Source organism: Morus notabilis, unplaced genomic scaffold (assembly GCF_000414095.1).
Source record: "Morus notabilis unplaced genomic scaffold, ASM41409v2 Scaffold442, whole genome shotgun sequence".
NCBI classification, from domain to species: Eukaryota; Viridiplantae; Streptophyta; class Magnoliopsida; order Rosales; family Moraceae; genus Morus; species Morus notabilis.
Window position 1 is genome coordinate 443,936 of NW_010358595.1, and position 13,847 is coordinate 457,782.

General features: G+C 29.3%; 1 protein-coding gene across 1 annotated transcript; it reads left to right on the forward strand.

Annotated features, from left to right (window-relative positions):
- The first annotated feature begins 244 nt into the window (after positions 1–244).
- Positions 245–2,685, forward strand: LOC21404809 (protein DETOXIFICATION 53). Its single transcript, XM_024162151.1, has 2 exons — positions 245–259; positions 1,255–2,685. The coding sequence occupies exons 1-2, from the start codon at positions 245–247 to the stop codon at positions 2,683–2,685; spliced, it is 1,446 nt and encodes a 481-aa protein (XP_024017919.1).
- The last annotated feature ends 11,162 nt before the right edge of the window (positions 2,686–13,847 follow it).

The window sequence follows — 13,847 nt, forward strand, 5'->3', positions numbered from 1 at the left end:
GTAAAGTGGTGAGGTCAATTAACAATAATATTAAGCTTGGGATTATTTTTAATATAGTAAGAATTATCCTGAACCATATTCTTTGTAGCCCTAGCTTGTATAGTCCCATAGCATCTCTCTCAATCTCAGCCGAAAGGAACATTTTTAAAATTCATTGTCGGGTTTTGGATTTGGACAGTTCTATATTATGCAACATTTGGTATATAATTGTACGAAAATTCATGTAAAAACTTGTGAGTAGACAATGAAAAACGTGCAAGTTTATGTTCGTATAAATGCAGTTTTTTATTGTCAATATTCTCTATCTTTTTGCTGGAATTTAATTTATTCTAAAAAAACAAGAAAAAAAAGAGGTCAAATGTGCGCGCGTATGTCAATGGTTTAAGAATTATGGATAAAAATGTAAACAAATGTCCTCTTCCTTATATTCTGTTTGACCTCTATAAAAGAAACCCATAAAACATTGAGTACATGTATAAACAAATTTTGTTCCGTGTCACAATCATTTTACTTCTCTTGTTTATAATTGTATAGGGTTAGAGAATTTGACATTAAAATAAAATTACTTATATAGTTCTTCTTCTTCTTGTAACTAGATTTCTTGACACATGGTTCTTCTTCTTTTAACTAGATTTCTTGACACATGGGTTAGTAAAATCCACAAATATTTGTGGAAGATTCAGATTCTTTCCATCTATTGGCTTGACTTTAGAGAGCCAATATATCCGGGAATAACTATTGTTGTTGGCCACGAGCAATTTAGATAATGCCCAAAAGTCGAAAGCATTCATAGTTTCTTGTGGGGGACAAATATTTGTACATAGTATTCACTAAATTTCATTTTTGGACCAAAATAATTCTATATCCACTACCTCACCTCTAGTCTAAATATTATACGAGTAATGTAATGCATTTCCATGGGGAATTTTCAAAAAATGTCATTAATAAAGTAACACTATTTTACTTCTGTCATTGTTGTTAAATTTATCTTATGCCACTAATAACTTGCAGGTTATCTTTTCATAACCTATAAAGCTGCAAGTTATCCTTTGTAACCTGTAGGTTATCACTTTGTATCATGCAGGCTATTTTCTATAGTGGCATTAAAATTTTGTGTAGTAACATAAATAATAGGATTAAAAAAAACCATGGTTAAACTTGAAATTTTTTCTGATTAATTTATAATCATATTTACAAAATTTATATATATGTCAATAACCAAAAGTAATAATTATGTGTCATGTATGTACGTAGGTAAACGAAGAGCTTTGTTCACTAGTGAAAATTGCGTGTCCAATCCTAATGACGAGCATGCTCCTTTACTCCCGCTCTGTTGTCTCCATGCTCTTCCTCGGTCGCCTTGGAAAGGCTGAGCTGGCAGGCGGCTCCCTAGCCCTCGGCTTTGGCAACATCACCGGCAACTCAATCCTTCGAGGCCTCTCTACTGGCATGGACCCTATATGCTGCCAAGCCTACGGTGCCAAGCGTTTGTCCGTCCTTTCACAAACCTTCCAAAAAACCCTATGCCTCCTCCTTCTTGTGTCCATCCCAATCTCTGCTCTTTGGCTCAACATGGAGCCAATTTGCATTTGGCTTGGCCAAGACCCCGCCATCACACGTGTCGCGAAAATCTACATGGCTTGCTCGATCCCCGAGCTCCTAGCACAAGCCCATCTCCAACCTCTTCGGATCTTCCTAAGAACACAAGGCCTAACTGCTCCTCTAACAATAGCTGCCACATGTTCAGCCGTTCTACACCTTCCAATTAACTACTTTTTAGTCACTTATCTCAAATTGGGTGTTGGTGGGGTGGCATTGGCCTTGGCTTGGAACACTTTGAACCTAAATGTGGGCTTGGTTATTTACATCTTGGTCTCCAGTAAGCCCTTGAATCCCTGGCATGGGCTAACCATTTTTTCTACTTTTACGGGCTGGGGCCCATTGTTAAAACTGGCCCTTCCAAGTTGCGCCTCCATTTGCTTGGAATGGTGGTGGTATGAGATCATGATGTTTTTGTGTGGCGTGTTAAGTAATCCTCAAGCAAGTTTGGCCTCCATGGGGATTTTAATTCAAACCACTGGGATGTTGTACGTTTTCCCCATTTCCTTAAGCACGGGCTTGACGACGCGTGTCGGGCACGCATTGGGCTCAGGGCAACCGAGCCGAGCCCAATGGACAGCAATACTCGGGCTCACCGTCGCTTTTGTGTTTGGTCTTTCGGCCTTTCTTTTTATGATAGCCGCAAGGTCATGGTGGGGCAAGCTTTACACTGACGAGCCACAAGTCTTGCAATTGGTGTCCAAAACACTACCGTTGCTTGGGCTTTGCGAGCTTGCAAACACCCCGCAAACCGCCGCCTGCGGAGTCTTAACAGGCACGGCCCGGCCCACCATGGGGGCTAGAATAAACTTGTGTGCCTTTTACGGGGTAGGGTTACCTGTCGCGGTCGGCGCCGCTTTTGGGCTTGGGGTTGGGTTTAGGGGCCTTTGGATTGGGCTTCTCTCGGCCCAGGTTTCATGTTTTGGTATGCTGATTTATACATTGGTTAGAACGGATTGGAAGCAAATGAGTAAACGGGCCGAGGAACTAGCTTCAAGAACAGAGGATAAAGAGAAGGCAAATGAGAAGAGAGATGAAGAAAGTGGACTGCTAAGTACTGACACTGAATTAACTGAAATCTCATGAGTAAAGAATTTCACTCTTTAATTTTTTTTTCTTTTATATACCTTTTTTGAGGAGAATTTCAGGGGCGAAAATATTATACGTAATGGGAGTAAAAATTAAATTATTTCCCTTTTGTTGGAAATCGCAGCATTCTTTTTTTTTCTTTTTTTTTTTTTGTAAAGTTTGTGATGACCTGTTATATGTACTGTTAATACATCATCTAGGAAGTATAGGATTCTCTGATCTTTGCTGCTCAATTCTCCCAATTTCAATATCAATATTATTCTCTTTACCAACATTTGTATAATCATTTAGGAGGCGTTTGGTTCATAGATTAAGTAATAAGAAGTTTTTTTTTTTTTTTTTTTTTTGAGCTAATATGAGAAAATTTGATTTATGAACTTTAATATAAATATGGTGTAGACTACCGCTAGTTCAAGCGCCTAAAAATGAAAGAGAGAGAATGCTAAGCTAATACAATGGTGTTTTTTAATTTTTCGAAATGTATATATGTAGATAGAAATTTTAAGTGAGGTTTAGGGGAACACAATACCTTGTTTTAGGTCTTCTTGGAAAATTCTCAATCTTACGCCAAAAATGAATATTACTTTTGGAATACAGTTGTTCAAAACTAACATGAAAAAACTCTCCATTGTTCTTAACCCTAAACAATGCTCGAAACAACGATGATTTAGAAGACCAAAAAAATTGATGAGATCAAATTTAGTCGGCCATGGCTTCATGTGGCCAAAACGATGGCTAGTACGACTGCCCATGACCTCCAATCACGACCGTGCCAACCTAGCTAGTTGTACATTGGGGACAATAAAGACCGGAGATGAGATGAGAAGGAGAGCATTAAGCATAGCGGATTAGGAAAAACACAAATTGTTGGCGAATAGCGGTGAGCTCTTAGAGAAAATTGTTCAATTTATTATTATTCTAAGAGAAAATTATTAAACTTACTCTTATAATGTAAAAGTCTAAATTTTTATTGATTAATACCTTTCTAAATAATATAGTCATTTGACTAAAAAGAGTATTAATCAAGAGTGAGTGATAAAAATTCAGATCCATACACTTTAAGTATTTGAACTTTAATCCACATAAACAAAAATTTAATCGTTAGGAAAAAAATTAAGAGTTTTAACTTGAGTTTTAACTTGAGTTTTAACTTGAGTTTGAATTTGAGTTTGGGATTAAAATCTAATCTAACTTGAGTTTGAGGCCCATTCAACTCAAATTCTTAAATTTAAACTCAAGTTAATGAACAATATTTTTCCATTCTTAAAAATGTCATAACTTTTTCGTGTTAATTGAGATGATTTTTTTCCTATGTGTTCACAACGAAGAGACGAACAAAACCTCACCCATATACCCTATTAAATTTTTCCATCATCATTGAGTTTTTATTAAAATACTATATAAATACAAACTCAAGTTTTGACCCACCCAAATACAAACTCAAATAGATTTCTAATTTAAATTATAACTTAAATGTGCACATCTAAACACAAACTCAAATTAGATTCTCAATGTAAATAATAGTCAAATACATATCAATTCATATCAACATCAAAACTCAAGTCACGCTAACTCAAAAGGTATAAAAGAACAAGCCTCGAGTATTTTGAGCTAGAAAAATGGTGAAGATAATTAAAATACCATAAAAAGTAAGAACAGGTGTGAGAAGAAAGGAAGTTGGGACTTAGGAGTGACATCATGCAGCAACTATTCAGAAGTTGAGAAGATGTGGTAAAGTCGGCATGACTTAGATCCCGTTTGGTTCATGGATTAGAACCATGATATTAGAATTATTTTTTATTTACGTGTGTTTTTTGTGAGAGAAAATACTGTAGCGAACCATGAACCATGATTCGAATCAGAGAATGAATCTTCCAACTAAACGGGCTCCTAGTGTCTGGTTTTTGTTTCTTTTCTTTTCCTTCTTTTTTTGTGAGTTTTTCTATAATCTCATTTTTTAATTGTTAAATTTAATCAAAATTATAACAGTTTAAAAAAATATACAAAATAAACAAATTTTAATACATATTTAACAGTTGAAAAATAAACGATTATCAGTAGTCCATTTTTACAAGAACAACGAGAGAAAGTCCATTTTTTCTAGAAAAAAGAAGTTTTAAAAATCTCTGGTGCCTTTGAATTATTATTCTAGTAAATACGACGTCTTTAACATATATTTGTTGAACTCCACGTATATAATACGTGAAGAATAATTTGTGTGTTAAATTTTAATTGTCGTATTATTATATTTTTAATTCATTTAATGATAAAGATATTAATTATCGCTATTAAACTAACAAGGATTACACTTAAAAAAATTAAATAGGAACACATCTAGAAAAATGTATTTCAATTAGAAGACTCGGAAAAAAACTATTTAAAAATAGTACATTAAAAAATATTACATTATAGAGATTTTTTTGATAAAATGAAAACAAGAAAGGAAAAAAATTAAGCACAGACATATATGAAAGAAATTATGTTAATAGGAATAAAGTAAGAGAAAATGGCATTTTAAAATCACCAAACACAAACAAAATAGAAAGAATGCATGTATTAAAGAATAATAGTTGCAATTAAATAAGGTGTAGAGAAAGGAAATGCATGTCACAATAAAGTTTTTTAAAATAAAACTCATATAAAATCTGAATATAAAAAGGAACCAAAATGGAAAAAATGTTAAGTTTTAGGGATGCATAAAAAAAGATCAAAAACGGACCAAAATAAAAAAAAATTAAGTTTTAAGGCAAGACAAATCAAAATGAAAAAAAAAATTATTAAATAAAGTGTTAGGATAAAAGTAAAAACAAAAAAAAAAGTTTTAAAAATGTGACACATCAAAAAGCATATAAACCGTGAACTTTCATTTTTGACATTTTTGGTCTATGAAGTAAAATTAATGGACGATTTCTAAAAATTTAACAAAAAAAACCACATGTTCGTCGCGTGATAATTTAAGATTATACAGAAATAATTACGTTATATGTCAAAAATTTAAAACTTGTTAAACACTAGAAAATGTTGCACTTATAGTAATTATATGCAAAATTTTCAGTTATTATGAGATAAGAATGTGATTATATGTTTAATATAAAAAGCGTTCGTCAATTTTACTGTCAGGGACCAAAATTGTGAAAAATAAAAAGAGAAAATGGAAAGGTGTTAATTGCACTTGTTTAAAGAGTTTAGAGTAAAGCTTTAAGTTTAGGCCGGTCTGAGGCTGTCGGGCCCAACATGCCCAAACCTTCAGGCCAAGGTGTTAAGCCTAAAAGTTTATCTTATAAAGTTCTGACCTGGCCCTAGGCCCGTCGGGTTTTAGGGTCAGGCTGGACTAGCCTTATTCTTTTTAAGGCTGAGCCGGGTTGGCCTGAAATTTCTATTTAGACCGCCAGACTCAGGTCAACCGGCTCGAACTTTTACCTTTAATTTGTAAGTATTTTGCTAAAATTAAAAAAGATGGACTAAATTATCACCTACTAAATAATTTAGAGACTATCCGTATCAATTACTCAAATGAAAATTTTAAAAGTTTAGAGACTAAAATGTCATCATGTTCAAAATTCAGGACCTAATAGTATCAATAACTCAAGAAAAGTGACAGAAGTTAGTTCCCATTTGATGATGTTAAAAAAAAGATGAGTTGTTGATTTCCTTACACATTTGATGATGTTAAAAAAAAAAATTTGGTGTGGGCAAATGAACAAAAATTAGAAATAAAAATTTTATTAAGCGGAGATATTGTTATATATTTTATTATTAAGTGGAGGCACAATTATTAATTTTTTTTTTTATAAAATAGAGGCACAAAGCAATACTTCAGTTAGAATGAAAGCGTATGTGTATATCCTTTTTTCCTGTTTATAATCTTTTTTTTTTTGGTAAAGTTGGGGTACAAAAATTTAATAAGAAAAATTAGGATGCGAAATAAAAAAAATAAAAGTTTTACTTTTGTTTATTTACTTTTTTGAACCGGAAAAGTTTTTAATAATAATATTACTCGAATAATAGATCTTATTTATTTTATTAATTTGAGTTTAGAATTTAAATTTTATTATACTAAAAAAATTTTAAAAATATTCATACTTATTTTTTTTATTATAATAAAAAAATTTTATATAAAATTACATTTTAATTTAAATTAAAAAATTAAATCAACTAAATGAATCTTAAATATAATTGAGCATGTAGCATTGACTCATCCTATCTTCTACGAAAAAGGCCAAAAGAAAGTAGCCGGCACGTGTTCGATGCCTTGCTAATGCGCCAGCCAGCTTCGTAGTTCGTATGCTTCAGGAAGAGGAAGAAAGACGCCTCTTCTTTGTTGGCCTCTATTCTTGTGACGTGGAAGCTGACAGGTCCACGTGAATCGAAAATCAGCCGTCCTCCCACCACGTACACACCCTCACAAAAAAATATCCATCATCACCCCCAAAAAAACACATTGGTGGGACCCACTATGCCTATCTTTTATTATTATTATTTTTTATATATAATTGACGAGAAGGTGATACATAAACAAATGCCCCACGTGTTTCCCTACGAAGATGGTCACGCAAGTGTTTTTTTTTTTTTTTTCAAGCAAAAAGGTCAAGTGGGTTTGTTTGACGCATATACACATGCAACAAACGGACTGTTTCACATGCGGGAGAATGAATCATGTTCTTTTATCCAAAAAAACTCAAAAAAAGATAATTTAAATTCTAATTTTATTTAAGTTCATATTTTTTTAAATTTTAACTTTATTCAACTTTATTCAAGTTACAATTTCAACTCAATTTATAACTCAAATTCAACTAAAAAATTACACTCAAATTACACTCTAAAAGAACAACCCAATCTTGTAAGATTTCCATATTTTATATAAAATTATATACATTTTTTTTTTATATTTAAGAGAGTCAATCCAATGAAATTCACTTTAAACTCACCCCGCCATCCCGCCCCCTTCTTCAGCATATAAATATATTGGCCCGTTCATTTCACTGATTCGAGTTTAAAATTTAAGTTTTATTACAGTAAAAAGTTTTCAGAATCACATTAACTTTTTTACTACAGTAAAAAGTACTCACATAAAATCACATATAAACTCGAATTAAAAACCCGAATCAGCGAACTAAATAGGCGAGTGCGTTTAAAATTAATTTTACATTATTTTTAAAAATATTTATACGTGTATTTTGAGATACGAAAATAAAAATAATTTACAAGTTGTGTTTGTTTTGAAAATAAAAATGCAAATAAAAAATAATAAGAATAAATTTTGTGAAAGAATTAGAAAACGGTTGAAAATTATTTTCTCTTTTCTATTTTAATTTTTTAGTACTTGTCAACAATGTTATAATATATTAATTAATTAATAATAATAAACAAATACGATTTCACTCTTTTATTATACTCAAAAAAATCTCTTAAAAAACTAACTAAATATAATTTTAAAATCGGTCTCATAATGATTCTCAAAACAATCTTATTTTTACTTTTGTATTGAAAATAAAATCATTTTAAAAGCGTTATCAAACATGCCCATTATAACTCAACAACCTATTATAACTCTCTGAGCATATAAACATCTCCAATTCAATGCCATAATTGATATGTCAATTGTAAATTTAACATTTGCGCGCAAAAAATACTCTCAAATACAATGTTATTTGTTATGTTAAATTTTTCATATGCTATACTTTATGGTAAATTTTTCACCAAGAATAACATATTGGGAAATTTAGCATATGATTGTTATTGGTTGAAATGTTTATTTTTTCATAAAATCATTATAGGTTTTGTATTTTCTAATTGTTTTAAAAATAAAAGTTTACTTTTACAACTTTCAAAACTTAATGATTATGAGAAAAAGTAGATTTATCATTTAATGAAAAATTTAGTATTTGATTGTTATTGGTTGAAATGTTTATTTTTTCATGTAATAATTGCATGTTTTGTATTTTCTAATTGTTTTAAAAATACTTTCAAAGCTTAATGATTATGAAAAACAAGTAGATTTAACATTTCAAATAATATTATACAATTGAGTAAAAATAAAAATAACATACCATATTATACTTTTTTATGCTCAATATATAATTAACGTTAACATTTGCATTGGTATTTTTATAAGACTGTTTTATTTTTTTTATTTGTTTTACATTTTTTCATTGTTGTAATTTGGATTGGGTCTGTTTGGTTCATAAATTCAAACTATGATTCATAATTCTGAATTTTAAAATTTAAATTTTTTATCAAAGAAAAAATTTATAATAGAACTAAAAACGATAATTTAAATCATTAAGAACCTTTGAAACAAACAAAGTCTAAATGCAGAGCTTCTTTTGTTTATGTGGGAATACTCTTCCTCTTGATTATGACATCCCCCACACAAGTTAACAAAGGTATGCAATCTGCTTTTTCCAATCACAATATCGACTTGACGAACCGTGATCAATAGTAGCAATAGCTTCATCATCTAAAGCGGACTCAAACAGTTTTCATATTTTAAGCTACAAAAATTAAGGCGGACTCAAATAGTTTTCACATTTTAAGCTATAAAAATTAAGGTCTTGTTTGGAATTGATTACGTTTTTATTTTTCACGTTTTTTGAAAAAAAAAATGAAAACATTTCTAAAACGGTGTTTAAGCAATAAAGATAAAAAACAGAAATGAAAACGATTTTTTGGTTTAGTGTAAAATGAGAGAGAAATGAAAAACGACTTTTAGTCATTTTTATTTTTTGTTTTCGTTTTCTCCTCTCGAGAGCAGGGAGAGAGATATTAATGAATTTTTTTATACTGAAAACAATCTCTTGATAAAACTACCAAACACATTTTTAAAAATGATTTTTGTCTAAAATTGAAAACGTTTTCATTTTCATTTTCATACTTAAAACAAAATCATTTTGGAACGAGTTTCAAACGCGCCCTAAGGTTCTGTTTGTTTCATATACTCAAATTTAAATAATTAATTATGTTATAATATTTTTTATCTTATATAAAATTTAAACTTCAAACGTCAGCATTAAAATTATAATTTGAGTATACATTTTAAAAGAACCCTAAATTATCACCCAATTGACTTAAATGTCAAAAGAATTGTTGTCTGTGTCCAACTGTACTCCGATCATCTGGGCATGATACAAAGTCTATATCATAGTGGGCCAACCAGATTTGGGCCATTTAGCTCAGTACTTATGCATGATACATGTACCGTGATTAATGTTGTGATTAAGGTTGTGCTTGGTGGGTGGAAAAGAAAATAGGATGAAGAGGAAAAAGATGAAAGAAAATAAGAATGATAGAAAAGAAAATAATTTTTATTTTTTTTTTATTGTTTGGTATGAAAAGAGAGGAAAGAAAATAGATTAATGTATATTTACTATTTTAACAATTCAAAATTATAAATAATTATGAGAAAATTATTGAATTTATTTTCAAAGTGCATGTATTTAGATTTTTACTATTTATTTTTTATTAATATCATTTTAACTAATATAATTATTTGACTACAAAAGATATTAATAAAAAATACGATGTAAAAATCCCTCCGTCTTCTTCTTTCCTTCTACTTTCTTCCTTTGACCAAACACAGTGGAAGAGTCCCTTTTCTTGCAAGCTCTATTATCCTCCGTAAGCTATGCCTATGAACAATGGTTAAAGCATGCCACAATCATAATTTTGCTAAAACAAACTCAAGTAAGTTAGATTTTTTTTTTGTTGGTTGTTATAGCAGGTGTAATCAAACGTAATTTAACGAATGGCTCCACCACATGGTATATAGTTCTAATCCCCTTCCAAATTCACAGATTTTTTTTTTTTTTTTTTTTTTTTTGTGTTTTTAAAAGAATGAGAGCACTCAATAGTCAATAAGCATATTTATTGGATTAGGGTATTAGTATATTGCTAGTGCACTGATCTTATTTATTTAATTATGTCCCACTCCCACATAGTGATTTACACATTTTTTTTGTTCATCATTTTTTTTTTTCATAGTTTATCGAGTGAGCTGATGAGCACTTCTTTTTATTCTTGTTTTTGCTGGAAGGGATCAAATAGTTATTCATGCATAGTATCCTTTATCTTATTCATGCGTCTTATGGTCTTGTACTTTTCTAACCCTTATCGAGTTAACATTGGAAGCAATGTAAATCTTGTATAATTTTAAATTTGAATGTAGTAGAATTTTTTTTAAAGGGTACAATACAATAAATATAAACAAGTAGTCTATGAATCTAATTTACATATATTTATGGAAAAAAAGGTTAGCTGACACCTGTAATATCTATACATTAATATGTTGGTTTGGTACAGTAAATTCATGGTGTCATTTAAATTGAATCTTGTGCTTCGAAAGTGGTTAGGACCTCTGAATTGCTTAATTACGGCAAAATATTATGAGGGAAAAAAGAATAGAAAAAATTAAAAGAATATGAGGAATTGCTTTAAAATATTTTAGGGAAATTTATATTTTATCTTATTTTGTCTGTGTAAATCACTAGGACAAAGAAAGTGAAGAGTTTTTTGAGACCGTTGATTCCTATACTTGAACTCATAATTCTGATTATGTTACAATATTTTTTATCTCACAAAGAATTTAAATTCATAAATTTCTTCTCTCAAAAATTCCCGCCAATAATTCAGAATCACTTATTTAAATGCGTGAACTAAGCAGACTCTTAGTTTTTCTCATACATGCTTATTCGTCTAGTGGGGGATTCTCTGGGTCAATGGATATCTCTATTGAAAAAAAAAAAAAAAAGCCAAATAAACAAAAACAAAAATAACACTTAGTCAATTACTATGACAAGTACCTTAAATAATCCATAAGACTTTTTTTGGGGTGTAGTCCTTTTCAAAAAATTTATATATGTTTAATGCTTCTTGATAAAAAATATATATACGTTTATTTTATTTTGTGACGATATTAGCGATATGTCTATAGATTTTTCCTTTTTTATTAATACTAGTAAAGAGGGGCACGTGCTCTTTGTTTTTTAAATTGCGTAATATATATATAGACTTATTTTTAATAGTTACGTTTTCATATGTGGTTATCATTAATTATGAACATTTAATAACGTAGTGTGATAAAAATCTAATTTTATTAATTTTTATGGTCAACTATTAGATTTATTACAACCGTCAGATCAATATCTTACAGTTAAAATAACAGTATCTATTGATGAATAAATATTCGAGTAACCATTAAAACCATAGTCTATTATATTAAATTCATTTAAAGTAAATATTGTCGCTCCATTAAGAGAATGTGAAAATAGTTGATAATTTATATTGCAGTAGCGTATTGATAGTTGATATATGTTGTTTTACCAAGATATCAAATTTTCTAAATGAATTTCGAGCTTCCGATCATTAAAAATGTAAATAAAATAAATATATGAATTATTCTTTGTTCGGTATAGAAAAATGAAACAATAAATCATTAAAAATGTAAATCAATAAATATATGAATTATACTTTGTGCAGTATAGAAAAATGAAACATTATTGTTTCATGTTTATTATTGTACATCTTCTTTTTTTTCCAATTTATTTGAAAATTTCCTCAATGTTTCGTTTTTATTTTTTCGATACATGATCTTTCTGTTTTATCTTCTCAACCATTGCAATTAAGTGACATAATAAAACATCTATTAAAAAATGATGTTAATAATCACAAAAGGCCTAAAAACACAGTTGTTCAAAAAGTATAAAAAAAGAAAAATAGGTAAAGGTTAAGTTTTTATGATTCGTCTAAATTAATTCAATCCTCTAGTTTCCAAGATAAAAAGCGGAAACACTCCAAAAATCTTCATCTTCATTCTGCTTTCCATAGCTTCCTAAAACGTAGGGTAGCAAAAAAATGTAATAGCAAAAATCTATTAAAAAAGATTTCTCTACTATCTCATTACACAATAAACTTCACATCCTGATACACAATAAAAGCATCTCAAATGCAATACTTAATTAATGTTTTAATGTCAAATTTTAGCATTTAAGTGAAAAAATTATCATTTTTCAATACAATACTATTCTTAGTGCTAAATTTAATATGTATGTCTTACCAAATGGTAAAGTTAGTCCCCAGTATAATATATAAATTTTGACATTTATTAAAAGTATTTTTTTTTGTTCATCTATATTTACTCTCATTTTCTATGATAGATGTTTAATTTTTTTAAAAAAATTAATTTTTCTATCATACATATTTTGTTGGTTTGTTTCTTTATTTTTTTTCCCTAAAGTTCAATTAGTTAAGTGTTATATCAAGATAATTATAAAAGATTTTATTGTGGAATTAGCGTTCAATATATAAGATTTAAAATAAAAAATAAGTTCGTAATTTTAAAGTGTTAAGTATTTTTATTTATATGTATGTAGAATTACTTATTAAGAAAATTAGGTTGTTGCAACCAAATATGCTAGGATTAGCTATATACAAGTTTTCAACACAGTGTGTTAAGCATGTATTGTTCATATATGATTTTTGTTTCCACACATCATGTTTACATCAAGTTTACGTGGTAAAACGGAGCATGGATGAACCTTTATCTCGTTGACTATCTCTCCACCGCATCAACCGACCATTATTTTTTAGAATAAATTCATGAGAGGTCATGAATTCTTTAGAATTAGTCTCTGTGGTTGAATTTGTCTCATAAATAATTCCTAAACTTAAGAAGTGTCATAAATGGTCTCTTAGTAAAAATTTTAGATTCAAACCGTTATATTAGATGGTAGTTATGATTTTTGGATTATTTTTTGGTTATTTCTTTTATTTTTTATTTATTTATTTATTTTTGTGTTATGAAATAGCTAACTATTTTTCATGAAGTAGATAGAATTTAAACTCTTTACTTCTTAACGCTGGGATTATTGTGAGGGACTATTATCATTATTATTTTTTAGTTTTATGAATATTTCCATCTTCACTTTATTATTATCAATTGAAAAAGGAAGACACCACAAAAAATGCCTCCCACTTTATCACTAAATTCTTTTATCTTAATATTTGATATAATTAATAAACGACCATAGCTTATTTTGACTATAATACATTTATTAAAAAAAAAAAAAAGAAGATGACCATAGTAGTAGAAGTTCTGAAAAAAAAAAAAACCATCAATTATAATTACATACACTGATATAAGTGCATGGAAAAAGAGGTAAGTA